This window comes from Panthera leo, chromosome D2 (assembly GCF_018350215.1).
Source record: "Panthera leo isolate Ple1 chromosome D2, P.leo_Ple1_pat1.1, whole genome shotgun sequence".
NCBI classification, from domain to species: Eukaryota; Metazoa; Chordata; class Mammalia; order Carnivora; family Felidae; genus Panthera; species Panthera leo.
Genome location: NC_056689.1, coordinates 54541333 through 54564852, shown reverse-complemented (window position 1 = coordinate 54564852; position 23520 = coordinate 54541333). Strand labels below are relative to the sequence as shown.

The window sequence follows — 23520 nt, the reverse complement described above, 5'->3', positions numbered from 1 at the left end:
TTCTCCCAAAAATTTCTACAGGCTATTTTTGTTCATTACTTTTTTTTTGTAACTAAGTTTTGAATTTTCAGCCCATTATAGATTCATGTGCTGTTGTAAGAACTAATACAGAGAGATCCTGATGCCCTTTACATGTTTTTCCAATATCTCACCCCAGATATTGGCATTGATATAGTCAATATAAGAATGTTTCCACCACAACATCCTTCACGTTTCTCTTTATAGCTGTGCCCCTCCTCCCCATCCCTAACCCCTGGCAATCACTAATTATTCTCCATTTCTATAATTTGTCATTTCAAAAAACGTTATGTAAGTGAAGTCATACAGTATGTGATCTTTGGAGATGGATTTTTTTACTCAGCATAATTCTCTGGAGAGCCATCCACGTTGGTTCTTTTTTATTACTTAATAGTATTTAATGGTATGAGTATACCACAGTTAGTGTAACTATTCATCCATTGAAGGGCATCTGGTTGTTTTCAGTTTTGACTGTTATGAATAAGGCTGCTGTGAGCATTTGTGTACAGGATTTTGTGTGGACAGAGTTTGCATTTCTCTGAGATAAATGCCCAAGAGTTCAATTGCTGGGTCATATGGTAGTTGCATGTTTAGTTTTATAAGAAGCTACTAAACACTTTTTGCAGAATGGCTGTACCAGTCTACATTCACCCCAGCAGCATGTGAGCAGTGCCCTTTCTCTTCATCTTCCCCAACATTTGATGTTGTCATTCTTTGATTTTAGCCATCATGATAGGTGTGAAAGGATACCTTCAGTGTGGTTTTAACTTGCTTTTCCCTAATGGCTAATGATGTTGAACATCTTCTCTTGTGCTAGTTGGCTGTCTTTATATCCTCTCTAGTGAAACATTTCTTTCTCATTTTTAAATAGATTGTTTTTTTTATTGTTGAGATTTTGGAGTCCTTTACCTTCTAGATACTAGTCCTTGGCAGACCCTTGGTTTGAAGGATTTTCTCCCAGTTTACACATAGCTTGTTGTTTCAGTCCTTCAACAGGATCTTTCACAAAGGAAAGGTCTTTTTGTTTTGATGACGTCCCATTTATCAGTATTTTCTTTCACTGATTGTGTGTCTGGGGTCAAGTCTAAGCTTTGTGTAGCCCTGGATCCTGAAGATTTTCTCCTGTGTTTTTTCTAGAAGTTCTATAGTTTTACATTTTACATTTAGAAGTGTGATCCATTTTGAGTTAATTTTTGTAGAAGGTGTAAGGTTTAGGTCAGGGTTCATGGTTTTGCCTGTGGATATCTAGTGATTCCAGCAGCGTTTGTTGGAAAGCTATTTGTCATGTTTTGCGGGGCTGTTTTCCCTGATATCAAGTAAATCTTATCAGTAATCTGTCTCTAGATCTTATTGTAAGAGGTCGTACTTATCAACTAATCAAACTTATCACTATCCAGAGGAAAAAACCCTCTATTTCCCATTCACATAAAGAAGAATATAAGGGATAAAGGATCAGGGTCTAGAGCCAGGTTCCCTGAGTTTTAAAACTAGCTGTGCTACTTACTTACTAAGTAACTTAGTTACATAAAACAACTATAGATTTAGGTCACAATTTTGTGTTGGGCCTGGCTCGGCTGCAGGGTGGTTCTGTGTCTGTGTCAGAACTCACTGGCTCAGGTCTGATTGTTGAGGTCTGGGTGGCCTCTGCTGGGATGATGAATCATCTCTGTTCCATGTGGCCTCTCATCCTCCAGCATGCTAAATACGGCTTCTTCATATGATGCTTTCAGGGTTCCCAAGTAGAACATGCAGGGAAGCCACAAGACCTCTTGAGGCCTAAGTTCAGAATTTATGCAGTGTTACTTCTGCTACATTGTAGTAGTCAACACAAGTCATAGTGCTGGCCCAGAGTCAGAGGATGGGAAAACAGAATCCATCTGTTGATGGGAGAAGCTTTAAGGTATTGTGGCCATTTTTGCAGTCTGGTAATGTTAACAAGTTACTCAGCTTCTCTGGGCCTCAGTTTCCTTACTTATAAAATGAGTGATAATACTAACAACTAACTCGTAATAATACTTAACTCAAGAGAATTCAGTGTGATGCTGATAACAATAGCTGACACCCTTTTTTTATAATACCAGCTAATATTTATGGAGTCTTTATTTTGTGCCAGTTTTTGTTCATGCATCAAGTTGTTTTATCCCCTACACCAGGTAAGGTAATGGCAAATAAGCACAAGGGTTGAGATTCCAATCCAGTCAGTCTAGCTCCAGAACCTATACTCGTCCTTTTATATATCCTCTGCCTCTGTAAAAGGTGTGTGAATACCTAACACAATTCTCTGTATATACTAAATATTCAGTATTTTTATAGTTTTTACTATTGCTTATTCTCATTGGTCTCATTCACAGAAAGAGGCACTTTCTGATCTTTTCCCTAGATTTTTCAATTTTGTGTCCAGATTTTTCTGGATTCTGGAGCCCTGTGTTCACTGACATGATAAGCAGAAGAGCAGAAAAGAAATAAGAAAAGCAAAGTGAGAAAGTATGTACATGTAAACACAGAAGGAAATGGAAGGCCAGGAAGGGAGATAGAAATCCTATCAGGGTCCCCTCTTGTTCAGGCCTGGAACACAGGCTCATTGATTGCTGAGCATCAGTGCATAATGCTGAAAGGGTAGCTTACTTCTCTTCCCTTGGTGTATGGTGTGTGGCACTTTTGAGGAATATGGACAACCTTCTTCTCACCCCACTCCAGACACATGTACACACACATACACACACACACTCAGTATCCCCTCATTCTAACCAGGAGGAGATGGCTTTTCTGAGGAACCTAGAACCCTAAAGGTTCCTTAGAAGATGGGAAGAGATTACCCATCCAGGGTAATCTTAGGTTTTTTTCTAACTAATCAAGGCCTTCGTGGTCCTCAGTATGGACCCTAAAAAGTGTGATACTCTAGAGCATAAAAAATGCCCTCAGGAAGGGTAGGGTCAATCTGGCAGGGTACAAGCATTGCTGAACAGGAAACCCAAAAAGCCCTGGGTCCCACAGAACTCTCCCTGGTGCTAGAATCCACTGGATGTGACTGAGGCTTCATTTGCTTGAAACCTTATTCATAGTTGTTTCTTCTTGTTGAACTTTGTCAGCTCTGATCGGCTGTGACCCACTTGGCTGCAGCCAGAATGACCCTTGACCGCCTGGCACCAAGGTGTGCTAGTATCTCTGCTGATAAAGATTGTGGGTCAGGAACCTTTTTCATGCTAACCTGGTCTGCTAGATTGTGATTGGTTTCTGCCATTTGATCACCTGGACTGACAAGCTTGTCACTACCTGTGTCCCTAAGGTACCCTCTTACGCTGCCCCACCCATGCTCAGCACTCTCCAGGACAGGATAAGCCCTTCAGGGACAGGAAAGAAAAATGGCTATCAGTCCTAGTCCTGATAGCTATCAAAGGGTTGCATGATACTTGGGTGTAGCCCAGAGCTTTGTAAATAGTCGCTAATGATCCCAGATCCACACCGAAGAGGAGTAAGTCTCTCCCTCTACCACCCCCTGTCTATAAGTCATTGAGGCCAGAATTATTATGTGTACAGCTTTTAAGCTTAAACCTAGATGTATATGTTGCTTGTGATAATATCCCTGGAAACTGAGCCACAGTACCTGTATTGGTGAACTCAGTGAAAAAAGGGAACTCTCCACAGAACTTAGCCCCAACACAAACCAGCCCTGCAGTCCCTGGGACTCCCACAGCAGGAAGAGACAACTCACCTGTGAGTCCAGTAAGGTGCCGAGTCCCAGTTCTATCCCAGAGGATGGACCTAGTGAGCAGCTTTGTGCCAGGAACTAGACTGCAAGCTGTTGTGAAAAAAGACCATATTGGGGCACCTGGGTGGCTCAGTCGGTTAAGCGTCCGATTTCGGCTCAGGTCACGAACTCGCAGTCCGTGAGTTTAAGCCCCGCGTTGGGCTCTGTGCTGACTGCTCAGAGCCTGGAGCCTGTTTCAGATTCTGTGTCTCCCTCTCTCTCTGACCCTCCCCCGTTCATGCTCTGTCCCTCTCTGTCTCAAAAATAAATAAACGTTAAAAAAAAATTCTTTAAAAAAAAAAAAAGACGGTATCATCTTGTATCTCCACAAAGCTGAAGCATAATCACTTTTAAAAATGGTAATTTAAGAGACACAAAAAAGGACTCTTTACTGCTTCATTAAAAATGTTCATTCTAAGATTTGTGTGTGAAGGAAGCAGAGGGGAGGAGAACACACATGATCTTCTGGTCCACGAGAATAAGATTCTGCGCGCTTTACCCACCGTTGTTACAGCATAGAGAAAATGATAGAAGTCACATTATAGTTAGAGAAGTTAGTGGTCAGGAGTTAGAGGTGGTGGGTCTAGAGATAGCTGGGAAATCTGTCTGTCAGTGTAAAGGAGGGTGATAATGGTTGATTCGAGTGGAGTAAGTTACTTTGCAATAGTACCATTTTAGAATAATGGTCCAAAAAGTGGCTTGGAATGATTACTATAGTAATTCATTCAAATTTTTATGAATTGCCTGTAATGACACATAGAGAACTCTTTGAGGAGGAGGTACATAAAGTTTAGTCCTGTTGAGGACCTGTATTACTCATCTTGACTTCCTTCTTGTAATCAAGGAGTCCCACCAAGAGAATGTCCATTTGCTGTGAGTAAGACCATCCATCAGCAAGGCTTCATTTGCCTTTCTGCCTGTGCACTCATTCTTCGGTATCAGTTACAGTTAGGTCAGGTGTGCATAATAGAAAATCCCAAATTAAAATGGCTCAAACAGGATAGAAGTCTGTTTCTCACTCTTTTTTTTTTTTAAAGGTTTTTTTTAAGTGTATTTATTTATTTTGGGGGGCGGCGTGCAGAAAGAGGAGAGCGAGAATCCCAAGTAGGCTCTGCACTGCCAGCACGGAGCCCAATGTGGGCCTCAGACTTATGAACCATGAGATCATGACCTGAGCTGAAGTCAAGAGCCAGATGCTTAACCAACTGACCCACCCAGGCACCCCTAAAGATTTTTATTTTTAAGTAATGTCTACACCCAACGTGGGGCTCAAGCTTAGAACCTCGAGATCAAGAGTCATATGCTCTACCAACTGTGCCATCCAGGCATACCTCTCTCTTTTGAAAGGAACCTGAGGTTCTCTAAGAAGGGAGGCAGTCCAGGGCTTTCAGAATAGCTCTGTGAAATCATTAGGCATCCACACTCCTCCTTTTTAGTTACTCCAAAGTTCTTGATGTTTTCCTTACAGTCTAAAATTATGTTGGAGCTCCAGCCTCATACCCGTGTTCTAAGCAGCTGGATGGATGAAGGGAAGAAGGAAGCACTTCTCTTTTGAAGGAAATTTCTAGAAATCCCCATAACATTTTCATATGTATCTCATTAACCAGAACTTAGTCACATGGCAGTGTCTAGCTGTACAAGAAAGTTAGGGAAACATAGTTTTTTGACTGGTGGCGGTGTGCTCTGCTCAGAGTCTCTTAATTTGTGAGAGAAAGGGCTAATGGGTAATTATTAAGCAGCCAGGAGGAGGAGTTACATCTGTGAGAAGTGGGGAAGGGATTCAGTGCTTGCCATTCAGCTCTTACTGCTTTACTTTTTTGACTTTATGCAATATGTGTGTGTGTGTGTGTGTGTGTGCGCGCGCGCGCGCGCGCAATATTTGCTTCCTTAGAAATCCTGTGTAGTGTTGCAAGAAGAAAGAATCAGGAAAGGATTGCTTATAAGCAGATATCCAAAGGGATTGAAAGTGTCTGACTCCAACACTCCTTGTCCTTTAGAAAGCTGTCAGGTTTTTTAATCATTGTTATAGACACCTAAAATCAGGCTACCATGTCGGAGAGAAAACTTATAGGTGGATTGGTTATGATTTTTTACCACTCATACCAATTACTTTGTTCTTTTTTTTTTAATTTGTTTATTCTTTAATTTACGTCCAAGTAATTAGCATATAGTGCAGCAGTGATTTCAGGAGTAGATTCCTTGATGCCCCTTACCCATTTAACCCGTCCCCCCTTCCACAACCCCTCCAGTAACCCTCTGTTCTCCATATTTAAGAGTCTCTTATGTTTTGTCCCCCTCCCTGTTTTTATATTATTTTTGTTTCCCTTCCCTGTTTCATATCTTAAAGTCCTCATATGAGTGAAGCCATATGATATTTGTCTTTCTCTAATTTTGCTTAGCATAATACCCTCTAATTCCAGCCATGCAGTTATAAATGGCAAGATTTCATTCTTTTTGATTGCCAAGTAATACTCCAGTGTGTGTGTGTGTGTGTGTGCGTGTGTGTGTGTGTGTGTGTGTGTGTGTGTGTATGTACCATTTCTTCTTTATCCATTCATCCATCGATGGACATTTGGGCTCTTTCCATACTTTGGCTATTCTTGATAGTGCTGTTCTAAACGTTGGGGTGCATGTGCCCCTTTCAAACAGCATACCTGTACCCCTTGGATAAATACCTAGTAGTGCAGTTGCTGGGTTGTAGGGTTCTGTTTTCAATTTTTTGAGAAACCTCCACACTCTTTTCCGGAGTGGTAGCACCAGTTTGCATTCCCACCAACAATGCAAGAGGGTTCCCCTTTCTCCACATCCTCACCAACATCTGTTGTTTCCTGAGTTGTTCATTTTAGCCATTCTGACAGGTGTGAGTTGGTATCTCATTGTGGTTTTGCTTTGTATTTCCCTGATGATGAGTGATGTTGAGCATTTTTCATGTGTCGGTTGGCCATCTGGATGTCTTCTTTGGAGAAGTGTCTATTCATGTCTTTTGCCAATTTCTTCACTGGATTATTTGTTTTTTTGAGTATTGACTGTGATAAGTTCTTTATAGATTTTGGATACTAACCCTTTATCTGATGTGTCGTCTGTAAATATCTTCTCCCATTCTGTCGGTTGCCGTTTAGTTTTACTGATTGTTTCCTTTGCTGTGCAGAAGCTTTTTATTTTAATGAGGTCCCAATAGTTCATTTTTGCTTTTGTTTCTCTTGCCTCCAGAGACGTGTTGAGTAACAAGTTGCTGCGGCCAAGGTCAAAGGGGTTTTTGCCTGCTTTCCCCTCGAGGATTTTGATGACTTCCTGTCTTACGTTTAGGTCTTCCATCACATTTTGTCTGTGGTGTAAGAAAGTGGTCCAGGTTCATTCTTCTGCCTGTCGCTGTCCAGTTTTCTCAGCACCACTTGCTGAAGTGATTGTCTTTATTCCACTGGATATTCTTTCCTGCATTGTCAAAGATTAGTTGGCCATACATTTGTGGGTCCATTTCTGGGTTCTCTATTCTGTTCCATTGATCTGATTGTCTGTTTTTGTGCCAGTACCAATTACTTTGTTCTTTAATGTCTTTGCTAGTCAGGCTCACTCTCTTTTTTATAATGGTGTGATTTCTTTAAAAGCACGCTTTTTTTTCCCTGATGATGAAAACAATGTGTTTTGTTGCTTAAATTTGAAAGACATAGATAAGAATTAGGAAGAAAATTAAAATCACCTGTAATTCAATAAAAAATAAAAACATTAACATTTTGATTTATTTTCATCTTTTTTCCATGCATTTAGACACATAGGGGGAACTAACATATCATGAGCGTTTTCCTATGTTATTAAAAATTCTTAGAAAGTTCATTAATCCTTCTGACTTTTTTTGGTGTTTACTCCACTTGTGATTTTTCCTATTATGTATAACACTGATGAACAGGCTTGTGATAAATCTCTTTGTCTCCATCTCCAGTTGGTCTTTTAGAATAAATTAAAAAAATTTTTTTTTAATGTTTTATTTATTCTTGAGAGAGAGAGAGAGCATGAGCGAAGGAGGGGCAGAGAGAGAGCGGGACGCAGAATCCGAAGCAGGCTCCAGTCTCTGAGCTGTCAGCACAGAGCCCAACACGGGGCTCGATCTCACAAGTGGTGAGATCATGACCTGAGCCGAAGTCGGATGCTCAACTAAGCCACCCAGGCACCCCAGAATAAATTTTTGAACTTAGAATTACTACATCAAAAGATGTGAACATTTTTAAGACTTTTGATACATTTTGCCAACATGTCTTCAGGAAAGTTGTTTTGTTTAAATTGTTCACAGTGTTTGAGTGTATCTGGGACCTGTACTGGGTGTAAACTCCACACAATACTGGAATAAGAACATGCTGGATATACTGCCTTTTGATATACTGATTTTACTCCATCAAGAATGATAAAGCTATTTTTTTGGCTAAACTGATTAATATTGTATATTTATCTTTTTAATGAGAAGTTATACATTTCTCTTTTTGCTCGCATTTGACTTTGGGAGCTACAGACCGTGTCCAGCCTTCAGCCATCAGACATGTTCGTTCTTGGAGCAACATCCCCTTTATCACTGTCCCCCTCAGTCGTACACATGGCAAGTCTTTTGCCCACCGCAGTGAGCTGAAGCATGCCAAGAGAATCGTGGTGAAACTTGGAAGTGCCGTAGTAACCCGGGGGGATGAGTGTGGCCTTGCACTGGGGCGCCTGGCATCTATTGTTGAGCAGGTAATTGCCAAGATGGAAAATTCTGGTGAACAAAAATAATAATGGAGTTTTTAAGCTCTCAGTTCAGTTTTGTTTGTTTGTCTTTTTCAACCCTGACTGTATTCCTAACCCACCCTAACCATCAGTTCAGGTTTATCAGCTTGTAAAAGTATTCTGAGTGTAATAGATTTAACACAATCTGAAAACTCCCTTTGCCAGTGAAGGTACCAGTGGACCCCACATCCCAGGGCAAGCAAAGGGGGATGTCAAGGAGTAAAATTGATTTCATACATTTCATGCCTCAGGCTTCTTAGTGATAAGGAGCTGTACATGTCAGTAATTCTTAATTCTGCCTGCACATTAAAATTGTCTAAGGGGCCTGGCTTCACGCTCAGTCTCTGGGGTGGGGCTCAAGCACCTGGATTTTTAAAGTTCCCTGGGTGACTAACATGTAGTCAGGGTTGAGTATCCAGATGGATGTTGAGCTTTTTTTTGTTCCTGTTTTGCTAAGGTTTTTTTTTTGTTCCTGTTTTGCTAAGCCTTTTATTTTTTAATTAGGCCAATAATACTGAAATAAATATGAGCTATCATTGCAAAGATTTTCCAAGTTCAGATATTTGAAAAGACTTATCAAACTCCACAGAGATACCCATGTAAGACTTTCATTTAAAGGCAAAGGTTATAAGGCAGCAAGAGAGAGAGAGTACAAGCAAGCATCGGGTGTCCAAGAGACATCTGTGCACAAGCCCCCCAAGGTATTTATTTGCACAGTCTGTCTCACATCGAATCACAAAGAGATCTTTGTACAGGGAATCTTACTTAACCTTTGGAAGGGCTCCAAGCAGAAGTTTCCATTGGGGATTTTATGTCCCACTGACTATGCCAACAAGCCAGGCTGACTGTAGACTATCAGTAAAGAAACTGACCTTAGGGGTCAACATGGGACTTTTAGACTTCAAACATCACATTGCAGATCCACTACCTATCTTTGCCAAGAGCAGGTATCAGTAAACTTTTCTATAGGAAACTTTTTCTACAGAAGGCCAGATAGTAAACATTTTAGGCTTTGTAGGCCAGATGGTCTCTGTCTCAAATACATGTCTCTACCATTGTAGCACAAAAGCAACCATAGACAATATGTAAATGAATGGACATAGCTGTGTTCTAGTAAAAAGTTTATTTACAAAACCAGGTGCAGGTGAGATTTGACTTGCTGCGTATAGTTTGCCAGCTCATGACCGAGAGTCAAAAACCAGACATCCAGGCATTATGGAGATAAAACTAGAACTTTTTCATTCTATCTGTAACTCAACTGTGTCCTCCATGACCATATTTTTAGTTTTTAAAAAACAGTTTCTCTGATGAGTTGGTGACTGCTAACTAAAACTTGATGGAATTTTCTTTTCAATATTTTTTGTATTAAGCAGTTTTATCAAGTCAGCCTCTCGGATTTAGTCCATCAGATCAATTCAGTTGAACAGATATGTATAAAAAGGCTACATTGTGAGAGACTTCACAGACGTGTAACTGTTATCTCTGCCCTTGGGGAGCCAGAATCAGGACTTCCAAAGCACTTAGGTGATTGTTCAAGGCAGTAAGTAATCAAGCAAGTGGGCCCAAACCTTTATTGATGTTTGTATCTTGCAATCTTTGGCCAGCCAGTGGAGGCCACTTTGTTGGCTCCTGAGTCTGTCTATCATGGTCAGATGCCTTGGATAAGACAGTTGACTCTGCATATTAGTAGTGCCCTGATCTAGAAAGCCCTTCCATGAGGTCTGTGGGTATCTGGCGACCTAAGCAAATCATTACTGGAGTCTTCCCACTGTTTTCATCAAGTTTCTCCTCTGCACAATATCTTCAGTCTGCTTTGGAGACCACCACAATTCCTCTACATGGCTTCTTGCCTAATGAAATGATCCACTTCATTTCCCATTCTCCCTGGTGAGACCACCACCACTTTCAGGCTTACTTCCTCTCTGGCCCACCAACATGACGTACTCATTCCTGTCCTTGTCCCCCACCTGGAATTCACTCTTAGAGCCTCCCCTTCCTTAGAATCACACAACTCCATGGGCACCACTCACACTGTGCACTTAGCAGCAGGGAACATTTCCCCTCTGTTGGTGCAAATCCTACCACTCATGAAGGCTCAGGCTTAGTACCAACTCTCCTAGGAGGCCTCAAGAATAACTACACTCTCGCTTGAACTTCCCATCTCTGGTCCCCTCAGTCATTTGACAAGCTAAAAAAATTGGGTCAGTGTGAACACTGATCAGATCTTTTATATATATGTATTTCCTTAATGTTTATTTATTTTTGAGTAACAGGGATTAGAGAGGCAGAGGGGAGGGACAGAGAGAGAGGGAGATAGAATCCCAAGCAGGCTCCATGCTGTCAGCACAGAGCCCAATGTGGGGCTCAAACTTAAAAACTGTGAGATCATGACCTGAGCTAAAACCAAGAGTTGGACGCTTAACCAACTGAGCCACCCAGGCGCCCCTGGATCTTTTATATTAAAGAGTTAATTGAAATGTTTTAGGTGACAGTGGTTTTTTTTGGGGGAGGCTATGCATATATATTCCCTGTCTTTTAGCAATTACAGTGCTGCTGAAATATTTATAGATGAAATAATATATCTAGGGCCTGGGATTTGTTTGTATTAAAATAATGGGGAGGCTAGCTGTAAAGGCAGTACTAGAGAGTGGGAAATTGCCCTGAGAAATAGTTGTTGAAGCTAGGTGGTGGGTACATGGGGATTTATAAAGCTGTTTTTACCACTATGGTTAAGTATGAAATTTTCTACTATAAAAAGTTATTTTTTATAATCATGGTTTATCACAGGTGTTTGTGAGTTCCTGAGCCAGCTTATAGGGCTCAAACATCAGGAAGAATGGACATGTTAGGAATATGGACTCTATTTGCAGCTTGAATCTTTGATTCTTTCAATGTAGATCTGTCCAAAGTAGGGAACAAAGTGACCACAGCTAGTTCTAGGTAGACAAAGCAGGACAAGGTCAGCATCTGTCCCTGCTTTAGCCCAAGGGGACTCATAGGGATCAAAATACCACAGAAAGAGCCTCAATCTCCCAGGTTATACCTTAGAACCTAAGAAGCCATCTGCTAAGTTTACACTGCAATTCTTAGACTTCTTTTTCTGGAACAACTAGGCCTTCTGCATTATAGATTCCAACAGATACCATCAAGTTCTGTGGATGTCAAATCTGCCTGCACACCAGAATCTCCTTATTAAAAATTTCTGATCTCTGCTACCTCCTCATCAGATTTGAGGCAGCATGTAGGAATCTGTATTTTTACCAAACAACCTGGGTGATTCTTCCACAGCCAGCCCAGCTGGTCCATAAGCCAGCATCTGGGATCCACCCAATTGTCTGTCTACCCTACCTGAGTCTCTTGTGCCGGTAAGGTAGACTCTACCTCTCTGAAGAGAGGAAGGACATGATAACAGTGATTTGTGGTGCCTTTTCCTTCGTCGATGTCAGGTGTCAGTGCTACAGAATCAAGGCCGAGAGATGATGCTGGTGACCAGTGGAGCCGTGGCCTTTGGCAAGCAACGCTTGCGCCATGAGATCCTTCTGTCTCAGAGCGTGCGGCAGGCCCTGCACTCAGGGCAGAACCAGTTGAAAGAGATGGTGAGTGGTGCTTCCCCACACCCTGTAACAGGGGTCCGCAGGCCTCCTTCCCTCACTCCCAGTCACACCATATCTATTTGTGTGTTACAGGCAATTCCAGTCTTAGAAGCACGAGCCTGTGCAGCCGCCGGACAGAGTGGGCTGATGGCCTTGTATGAGGCCATGTTTACCCAGTACAGCATCTGTGCCGCCCAGGTGAGAGACTCACCTTTTTAGAGAGGTGTGGGGCCCGTGAGAGTGATTGCCGTGGAGCAAGAGGGTGATGAGCGGGGGCTCTAGAGCCAGACTGCCAAGATACAGTCTTAACTCCATCACTTGTTAGTTGGGAAACCTGGAGAAAGTCTTTTGGTCTAACTTTTTTGTGCTTCAGTCTCCTCATATGAAAAAAGAAGATAGTATCAGTGCCTACTTGAGAGGGTTTTTGGAAAAAGTCAATGAGAAAGTCACATGAAAAGCATTTAATGTAGTGTCATTCTCAGTAATTATTAGTACTTGTTATGGTACTAATAATTCTTTTTTTTAATGTTTTTTATTCATTTTTGAGAGAGAGTGAGCAGGGGAAGGGCAGAGAGAGAGGGAGACAGAATCAATCGGAAGCAGGCTCCAGGCTCCGAGCTGTCAGCACAGAGCCCATCATGGGACTCAAATCCCTAACCACAAGATCATGACCTGAACCGAAGTCAGATGCCTAACCGACTGAGCTGCCCAGGCGCCCCTATACTGATAATTCTTCTAGCTACTACTCTAAGTGCTTATACTTTTCCCGAAGACAGAAAAGTTAGATGTCTTTATTTCATGGGCTTCTTTGACTTCAGGTGGCTTGCCTCTCTTTGCACCTGGTTGCCTTCTACAATAAATTTCTAATAAACACTGAAGGAAAGAAAGATGCTTTTGGTGGGTTTTCATTCATTCAGCAAATATTTATTGAGCACTTACAGTGTACGAAGAAGTATGCTAGGCATTGGGGATACTGTGGTGAACAAATCAACCATGGTTCCAGTCTTTATGGAACTTCTACATTTTTAGTGGTTGCTCCAAATGTTCTAGAGCCTTCTTTCCACATTGTACTTTTTCAATTGTATTTTTAATCATCGATACAACTACACACTAGAAACATGTAAATGTTACAAAGCAGCTAATAGTCACTTCACAAAACAACTGAAAAAATTGAACTCCCCAAGTTACTATCTTCAGACACCTTTGCTGCCTCTGATCCCACATTTACACAGATGTTATTTGGCATAGGTGATGTTATATGTATATATCCTCTCAGGTTTTGCTCTTTCATTTCCTGCTGCTCTTCTCTTTCTCCATAATCTTCACAGTGTTATCCACAGTGATGTTGTGGTATTGTGCCAGAATGTCCTTGAGTGAAGTGAGCTGAAACAGAAAGTCATGGACTTGTCCACCTGTTGCCTATAGCTGAGGACCCCACTGTCTTAGATTTTTTTTTTCCTGTTAGTATGAATACAATAGAAATCTTCATTTCTGTCACCCATTATTGTCAGCTTTCTTTTGCACAATCCAATGACAGTCTCAGTCTTTAATGTTTTTTATAAGTGCCTGGAGCCAGATGAGGAAACTTAGGTCTAGGATCTGTGCTTTTGTTTTTTTCCCATGTATGATGGTTTTTCAGGTTTTTTGGTTTGTTGTAATGAAAGTAGCTTTAAAAGTCACTGCATGTCAGCCATGGCTTCCATTAACATTGATGTGGAAGAGTTCTGTCCCCTCCATTCCAGCAGGCATCCATCCATGGGCCCTTCTCTGTCACATGTTTGCCTTCCCTGGGGATCTTACTGCAAGAAATCTTTGCCCTTTGTACTGTCTCCTATGGTTTCTTGTTGTCTTTAGTAATCCTGTTGTAAAGACCATTATCAGTGGCTTTTGGAAATCTCCACTAAGTTGTTTGTCACGTTAAAGACTCAAGTACAGCAGCTTATTTTTTCTTCATAGAAATAAAATTAATGTGCATCTTAACAGACTGCCCTTCTCCACAGACATACTTTTCTCTCTGTAGGGCTCTTGTCATCTATCCCTTTTTTGTTAAACTATTTGAGCAACAAGTATTTTCACTGGACTTTTATACCTCCTATTTGCCTCTCCTACACACATTTACTTTATCATTTGACCTTTCACCTGCATGGCTAGAGTCTATATGTTCTGTTTGACCCAGTCCTGTTTTTCCTGCAGGACTGGACTTTCCTGAAAAGGAGTTCATGATCTATTCTTACAAAAGATGTGCCCCATTCCACTTTCCCCAAACCGTCAACAGTTTTATTCTCTAGCTCAGCAGCTCATGAAGGGCCTGACATTTCTAAAGTACTGAACAAATTTTGAGTGAGTGAATTATTTCCTTTAGTCATGTTACCATTTTATCTTCCTCACCTACATTTTATATGTCATTAAGGCTGCTGTTATCTTCTCAGTTCCCATAGCCAGACCCTAGCTCAGGGCTTAGCCATTCCCACTGTTACTGTTTGGGTACCTTACCTCTTGACAGTCTGCCTGCAGCCTTTCCTTCTTCAACCTGCCCTACATTGCAAGAACCATTCTTCCTTAAACATTTGAAGGATTTCATTGAAACATTGATTTATGAGTTTCAGGGCTTATTGCCATTAGTTTCTTGCTGTTGTTCTCAGTTACCTTCTCTCCTGCTAACTATTGCCTAATACTCTGAGGTAAGCAAGGAAGCAGAGCTGTCTGCCCACCCCCATACCCAGCTCGCCACTGTACCTTTGAGCACCTTATGCTCATCCCCTGTGCTGAACTAAGTTACATCCAGCTCTTCTTTCAGTTTGTGACAAAGACTCACCTCTATAAATCTCTCCGACCAATCCCACATGCTCAAACACAGTCTGTGTTAACGGCACCAGTGGTCAGTTGCCAAGCAACAGTGGCCACACAGGCCTATTCCATTTTGTCTCATACACTTCTCCGAACAGAGCAAACCATTCTTTGACTCACTCACCAAATATTTCAGTGCCTTCTGTGGCCAGCCCCTGAATCAGATGCTAGATACAGAGATATTTTAGCAATTAATCACTTACCCCAAAGTGTATCTCTCTAGAATTCATACATTAGTTATAATGTTTATTTATTTTGAGAGAGAGTATGCACATGTGCAAGCAGGGGAGAGGCAGAGAGGGCTAGCAAGAGAATCCCAAGCAGGCTCCACGCTGTCAGCACAAAGTCCGATGTGGGAGTCAAACTCAAACCATGACATCGTGACCTGAGCTGAAATCGAGAGTCAGATGCTTAACTGAGCTTCCCAGGTGCCCCATAAAGTTCACAGGTTAATTTTTTTTTAATTTGTTTTTAATGTTTATTCATTTTTGAGAGATAGAGGGAGACAGAGTACAAGCAGGAGTAGGGCAGAGAGGGAGAGGGAGACATAGAATCCAAAGCAGGCTCCAGGCTCTGAGCTGTCAGCACAGAGCCCCATGTGGGGTTCGAACTCACAAACCATGAGATCATAACCTGAGCTGAAGTCAGATGCTTAACTGACTTGAGCCACCCAGGTGCCCCTTACGGGTTAATTTTCTTAATCCTATAAATGGAAAAGATTTAGTTGCTCTCTGAGAATTGAAGTACTTTTACAAGAAGTCTTGAGCATCCTTTAATATCCCAAGTGATTAATTTTTTCCATCTCTAAAAGAATTGGATGAGCATCCAAAGAGGTGTGCTCCATTCCGATGTGTATGGGATCCAGAAATCTAGAGTTTAACTCCTCTCCTCTTAGCATCTTTTGTATGTCATTGCTAGGAAGTTCGTAATTTTCCTCCTTCCTGCATTTTTGGATGCATTTAATTACTTTCAGATTTTGGTGACCAACTTGGATTTCCATGATGAGCAGAAGCGCCGGAACCTTAATGGGACACTTCATGAGCTCCTCCGAATGAACATCGTTCCCATTGTCAACACAAATGATGCTGTCGTGCCCCCAGCTGAGCCCAATAGTGATCTCCAGGGGGTAAATGTGGGTAAAATATTCCTAAGGGTTGAGCATGCTGGAGACTAACGCCACGCTATGCTGCATGTACTAACACTGGAAGTTTGGCATAAACAAGATGGAAAGATTGGGAGAGAAGCTGGCCTCATGGAGCGGGGGCTGCATAAGCTCTTCTGAAGTCAGGGGGTCTCATTCAACAGGGTGAGGTGCAGTAGTGATTTCGGATGGTGCTATGAGCGTGGCTTGTGTGTGCCAGGTGCATGTTTGGAAGTGGGGTGGCCAGGAGGCGCAGTGTTTTGCAGACCGAGGGGGCCTACAAGAGCTGTCATCTGTGCATTCCATCATTAACTTTGCCTGCCAGAACCTAGCAGAGTGCTTCTGTGAATGTCTTTTTGAACTGTGTAGTTCACTCACTTAATGACTTTTTACCTGCATTCCAGGTTATTAGTGTTAAAGATAATGATAGCCTGGCTGCCCGTCTGGCTGTGGAAATGAAAACTGACCTCTTGATTGTTCTTTCAGATGTAGAAGGTACAAAGTAATGCCTTTTCCTTTTATCCAACTTTTGTTTTAAATACTAAATGCGTGAGCACATGAATTCCCGTCTTTGAGTCCTTCTGATTTTTTTAAAATATAGACCCTTATTTTCTGAGCCATATGGTCTGACAGAGGGTTTTTATGGCTCAAAAGAAGGTGGGGGAGTCTGGGAGATGCAGTTTGAATGCTGAAATGTTGTCATTTCCAGGCACTTTTGTTTTTTTAGAACAGCTTTATACAGGTATAATTCACATACCATAGTGAACCAATAGTTCACCTATTTAAGACTTAGTTCATTGATTTTTAGTGTATTCATACAGTGGCTCAACCCTAACAATAGGTTTAGAACATTTTTATCACCACATTGTATCACCCCATACCCATCAGTGATCACTCCTCACTTCCCCCCAAATTCTCCAGCCCTAGGCAGCCTCTCATCTACTTTCTGTCTCTGTGGATTTGCTTATCCTGGACGTTTTACATTAGTGGAATCGTCAGTATGTGATCCTTGGTGACTGGTTTTCTTCACTTAGCATAATGTTTTCAAGGTTCGTCGATGTTACAACATCTGTCAGTATTCCTTTTCTTTTTATTCTCAAAGAATACTCCATTGTGTATATGCACCACATTGTATTTACCCATTCATCGGTTGATAGACATTATGCTGCTGTGAACATTCATGTACACATTTTTGTGTGAACATGTTTTTTGTTTACCTAGGAGCAGAATTGATCATTTGGTAATTCTGTATGTGTTTAGCCTTTTGAAGAAGTGCCAGCCTGGTTTCCAAAGCAGCTGCATCATTTTACATTCCTGCCAGCTCCATATGAGGGCTCTAGTCTCTCCACATCCTTGCCAACACTTACCCTTATAATCTGCCTTTTCATTATAGCCATCCTAGTGGGTGTGAAATGCTATTTCATTGTGGTTTTTATCACTTTCAGTTTGTAACATAAATCATGAGACACATTAAATGGGAGCCACTGCAGAATTCCAAGCTATGTGGCCATCGTGGTCTCATGTGTTAATCTGTTTTTCTCTGCTTTCCCCTTCCTCAAAGAAGGGTCCCTCTTGGCTCCAATTTGACTCTCCATTCACTATTCTCACTTTCCTAAGCTATGTCCATTTTACATTTTGACCCATAAGGAATATGGTAGCTGTGTCTAAAATAGGCCAAACCTACAGGATCCCAAAAGTCCACCATTACATTCCCAGGAGATCAGGAAAACCTATTTAGTTTCCAGCCCATACCCAAGGCAGGTTTCTTTGGCAGGACTTGTTTTTCCAGTTTACACTCTAGTGGTGGAAGATTAAGGGCGGGGGCCTGCCTAGCGGAAGCAGAGGCAGATACAGATGGGTTGATCTGTCTTCTGCCCATGTGGGAAGTTCGATATATCATACTTGCATGTCAGTATTTTTACCTATAAGAAATCTTGGTACCATGTTTATCCACTGTAAATTTGAAATCTCAGGACAGGAACAGCTAGGTTGGGGTAAGAGGGAGCCACTCTGGAGATGAAGGCTTTTCAGTTAATCAACACATTTAAAAAAAAAAAATTTTTTTAACGTTTATTCATTTTTTGATAGAGACAGAGCATGAGTGGGGGAGGGGCAGAGAGAGAGGGAGACACAGAATCCGAAGCAAGCTCCAGGCTCTGAACTGACAGCACAGAGCCCAATGCAGGGCTCGAACCCACGGACCATGAGATCATGACCTGAGCTGAAGTCGGACGCCCAACTGACTGAGCCATCCAGGCGCCCCTCAACAGATTTATATTGAACTTCTACTATGCTTAAATACTGTGTTAGGTGCTTTATAAATGTCAGTTTATTGAATCCTTATAGCAATCCTGCAAAGCAGGTAGCTTAGCTTAGTTACTCAGATGAAGAAATTAAAAATTACATTCACACCAATTAAATGGTGTATCCAGATTCACATAGTACCAGAGGCTGGTTTCACAACTAAATCTGTTCAGTTTAAAAATCTACACTCTTCCTCTCTTCTATACTGCTTTGCAAGGTAAAGGACATGAGTTTGAGAGATTAATACATAAAGCCCAATTTCAACTAGAGTCTAGTAAACTTTTTTTTTTTTTTAAGTAATCTCTGCACTGAACAAGGGCTCGAACTCATGACCCTGAGATCAAGAGTCACGTGCTCTTCCGACTGAGCCAGCCAGGTGCCCCGCTAGTAAACATTTTTAATGTAGCCTTGAACACCAAAATTGGTCATCAGTGTTGATAGCATATGTCAGTACTTTCTTATTATTGCCAAACAATACTCCACCATGTAGATACACCACATTTTATTTACCCATTCATCAGTTGATAGACATGTGAGCATTTATAACTAATGCTGCTATCAACATTTGTGTGCAAATGTACATGAATGTATAAAAAACAGGCTTGTGCTATTAACTCTTAATTAGTTATCCATTGAATGTTGATTTTTAGCACAATAATAGAATTTTGAATATGCTCTTGGCGGCTTTAAGAAGCTGCTATAAGGGAAAAAGAGTAGGCAGACTATTAAAACTCTAGGCACTCGTCAGCATCTCTGGAGAAGCTTTGGCTTAGGATTGCATAACCTTGCCCATGTTATTTTTGTATGAAACCAAAACAGCGTCACAATCCAAGCCTGTGACCTCATATCGTAGTGCCTTCTGAGAAAATTCCATCCCTGAGTCCAGGAGCCATGGAGTGCTGGGTTGCAATGGACAGAGGTTGGAGAGGTGGTTTTTCTCTCCCTGTAATTGCTGCCCATGGTTAGCATTGCTGCATTCTATATCGGACCCTGATTCCCTCACTCCTCTGACTCCCCTTTTCCTGGAGGGGATGCATATAGCAGTATTGCATTAGAGATTTAGAATATGAAGCAGAGAGGGCTGTATTTTCACATGGGAAAAGTAGTAACTTAAACCAAAAACATCCCTGCCCACATGTCCTTGAGCCAGTCCCCAACCCCAGGCAGTTCCTCCCTGTACTTAGGCCTTGATGTGACTCCATTTTCACAGGCCCTTCATTTTTCTTTCCAAGGCTCCGACTGGCTGTGTTTACGAGTGAAATGGTGAAGATTTTTAATCTTGGATTGTATGCATATAACATTTCATGTAACTCGTATTTTATGTTATCCTACTCAACTATAAAAGGGACGTAGGCTTTATGGTGATAAGTCCAGACTGAATGCCAAGAGTTGTATGCTCTTCTGCTGACTCAGCGTAACCTTCACAATGACTTCCCCATAACACAGGGATTATAATTAGTGACTGTTTCAAAGGATGCTGTGAGAGTTCATGAAAACCTGTCTCACATTTCATCCCACTTGGAAATAGTCACATTATAGTATATGGCTACTACACTGTTTCTGCAGTAGCCACTCATCTTTTTCAGTTACTTCCTTAATTCAGCATCTTAAGTAGCAGTGGCAGAGGTGAGGACAGCTTCCCAGTAGACAGTGGAGTGGGCAGGGCTGATAAGTGTTGCACCAAGGATATGGACATGCTGTGATGCTGGCAAACAGAATATAAAAGTATGTATGGAAAGTCCTGTTGCTGCTTTTCAGCATGGGTAGACTATACAGATCACTTGTTCTCTTTTCTGGTTAGAGCTGGTAGAACACAGACTTCATCTGGATCAGTCACGTACAGAGTGGTTGGCAAGTGCCCAGGGGGATGTCTGTCTTGGGGGGCATGCCTTCCATTAAAGCAATACTGCCAACTCCTGTTTACTTTTTAGGTCTCTTTGACAGCCCCCCAGGGTCAGATGACGCAAAGCTCATTGATATATTTTATCCCGGAGATCAGCAGTCTGTGACCTTTGGAACCAAGTCAAGAGTAGGCATGGGTGGCATGGAAGCCAAGGTAAGGGTCTGATGCTGTTACTGCCTATAACAGCTAAAAAAACCAAACAATATTTTACCCTTTTTGCTTTTTTTTTAAGTTTTATTTATTTAAGTAATCTCTACACCCAACATGGGGCTAGAATCCACGACCCTAAGATCAAAAGCTGCACACTTCTCCGACTGAGCCAGCCAGGTGCCCCTATCCTTTTGACTTATGTGATTGTTTGGGGGCTAATGGCTAAAATACTAGGCACATACACACTTAAATGTACACATGTCTAAATACAGGTATGATGCATATTGTGTACCTATATTTTGTCATGTCTGTATATTTACTCTCTTCATTAATATTACATAGTGTGTTCATGTTATAAAGTCATCAAGCGCAGGCTCCCTCTCTCCCTCTCCCTCTATATATAATTTTTTTAAGTTTATTCTGAGAGAGTGACAGCACGAGTAGGGGAGGGGCAGAGAGGGAGGGAGACACAGAATCTGAAGCAGACTCCAGGCTCTGAGCTGTCAGCACAGAACCCAACGTGGGGCTTCAACCCACGAGCTGTGGGATCATGACCTGAGCCAAAGTTGGACTCTTAGCTGACTGAGCCACCCAGGCACCCCCTACTTTAAAGATTTTCTTAAATTTTTTTTAAGTTTATTTATTTATTTTGAGACTGAGAGTGTGAGTGGGGTAGTGGCAGAGAGAAGGGAGAGAAAGCATCCCAAGCAGGCTCCGCACTGTCAGTGCAGAAAGCCTGATGCAGGGCTTGGAACTCACAAACTGTGAGATCATGACCTGAGCTGAGATCATAAGTCAGGTGCTTAATGGACTGAGCCACCCAGGGACCCCAAGATTTTTTATTTTTTTAAGTAATCTTTACACCCAACATGGGGCTCGAACTCACAACCCTGAGATCAAGAGTCACATGCTCTATTGAGGAAGCCATCCAGGTGCCCCCACTCAACTATTTCTTACGAAATCTTCCAAAAATTTTTCTCTCGCATTAATTGTTCTAAAAAGTAATACTCTTAAGATACAGCATCAATTGTAGGAATGGCAAAGACCTACAAAAGAGATCTACAAAAGTTAAAAGAACTCAGGATCAGATTCTGGTCAAACACCAGGCTGGACACTATGTCGAGGCACAGTAAGTCATGTGTAGAAGTTATGAGTCCTAGTACTAGAGAGTCTTTGAACACTGAGCACAAAAGGCAGATTGGCTCATCTTTAGCACGTACCAGAGTTGGGCTGGAGAGAGAGAGAGCAAGGGCTGAGTGTGTTTTCAGAGCTTCTGAGTTGTTCAGAACATTCCTGCATATACTTCAATTGCTCACTATCACATTGTATTCTCTTTTTGCGAGTTTAAAGTATGGATGACTAGACCCTGCAAAAGTCTGAATGTTATGTTGGGATCTAACCTCTCCTATTAGGTGAAAGCGGCCCTCTGGGCTTTGCAAGGTGGCACTTCTGTGGTTATTGCCAACGGAACCCACCCAAAGGTGTCTGGACATGTCATCACAGACATCGTGGAGGGAAAGAAAGTTGGCACCTTCTTTTCTGAAGTAAAGCCTGCAGGTAAGTAGTTCCTTATTGAGTAGTCACACCATGGCCTAAATGAGACCGAAGATTGAGCTCTCCTCTAGGAATAGAGATCACAAAATTGACATGTTGATATTCTGAAGTACGGTATTGTTTCAGACACTCTTTGCAAAATTGGATTTTGCTTTGCTTTTGTAAAAGTTTAGCGAATCTGCCCAACTAGGCTTCCCATTCTCTCTAAAACCACTATGTTAAAGAATATGAGCATCCATTTTCTTAAGAAACATTTGCTAGGCCTATGCTAGAGGCCTAGAAATGCAAAGACACTTAAGACAGTAAGACATGGTATGTACTCTCAATTGTTCGCAAAGATATTGCCATATAACCTACATTCAGAAATGCAAACACATTAGAGAATATAAGCTAAAGTGGAATTGAAAAGAACTCTACGAGATGTAACTTACCCCGGAAATATAGACAAGTTTCTTGTGTTTATGCCCGAGTTAATCTAGTGTATTCTTTTGCCATTTTATTTGTCTGAGTGACCTCTAGGAAGCAAGCACACCAAGACACTGAGCATTCATTCCATGCACGTTATGAGTCTGTGCACGTGCTGGGTTGCTGTCCACGATCTGATGTTTGCAAATATTCTTACAGGTCCTACCGTTGAACAGCAGGGAGAAATGGCTCGAGCAGGAGGAAGGATGTTGGCCACTTTGGAACCTGAGCAGGTAATAACCTTAGCTAATAGTTCGGTTGGTTTTCAGACTGAGTCATGCTGTGAGGCTTAGTGCACAGTCAAGGCTGCCATGTCCCCCTCCATTCCTCTTGTCCCCACAGAGTTATTCTAGTTACAGGTGAGATTCAGATTTGTTCTGCCTTTTCTCTCTCTAAATTTTATTTTCCCTTTTGCCTTTTGTAGTTTGTGGCCTAAGGTAGCTTTTTATCACTTTGTTTTGATCAAAAATATCATGAACATGGTGAGACCAAGGAGGTTTCCTAAGCCTGCCACATACTGGACATGGAAATGTAGGAAAACTGCTTATTCTAACACATCTGAGTCCCCTGACTTACCCATTAGATGGAAGCTCCAGAGCCTGCCCTCTAGTCAGAGGCCTGCCCACAGTGAAGTGGCAGACACTGCAAGTCTGGAAACAAGGCAGTCACGGAAGCTGGGGATTGGCTTCTCAAAGCCTGTGTTGTTAAGGATGTTGTGTTTAGATTTTTTCTGGGGAGCACTTTGGCCTGAGAAAAAAGAAAATTTTAAATAACTACAAGTAGAGAAAGGAAAGCAAAGGAAGAGCTTAGCCTGTCTCTCTAAACCACTTCCCTTGGCTTCTTCAGTAATCACACTGGTTTGCCACACTTTTTAACCTAGGTGGGTAAGGATTGAGATCCCTTCAAGCATCCAGGACTGGGTTTTCCCCTTTGAGTGAATTCATTAAATAAGTAATTGTCAAAATAAGTAATTGTCAAAATTTACTTAATAAATTATATAGCCAGTGAAACTGAGTATGCAGAGATGTATGTATCATGCCAATTCAAA

The 23520-nt window shown here is 41.7% G+C and overlaps 1 protein-coding gene across 4 annotated transcripts in view; it reads left to right on the top strand.

The window, feature by feature from the left end:
• ALDH18A1 (aldehyde dehydrogenase 18 family member A1) overlaps positions 1 to 23520 on the top strand; it is a 41608-nt gene that overhangs the window by 3337 nt on the left and 14751 nt on the right. The window contains exons 3-10 of one of the 4 annotated variants that reach the window (XM_042908525.1): positions 8262 to 8482; positions 11962 to 12111; positions 12202 to 12306; positions 15929 to 16081; positions 16501 to 16591; positions 20332 to 20456; positions 21866 to 22010; positions 22632 to 22705. In XM_042908525.1, the coding sequence (XP_042764459.1) occupies positions 8262 to 8482; positions 11962 to 12111; positions 12202 to 12306; positions 15929 to 16081; positions 16501 to 16591; positions 20332 to 20456; positions 21866 to 22010; positions 22632 to 22705 (1064 nt within the window). Of the gene's footprint in view, positions 1 to 8261; positions 8483 to 11961; positions 12112 to 12201; positions 12307 to 15928; positions 16088 to 16500; positions 16592 to 20331; positions 20457 to 21865; positions 22011 to 22631; positions 22706 to 23520 lie in introns of all 4 variants that reach the window. The other 3 variants (XM_042908522.1, XM_042908526.1, XM_042908523.1) reach the window with 3 other exon arrangements.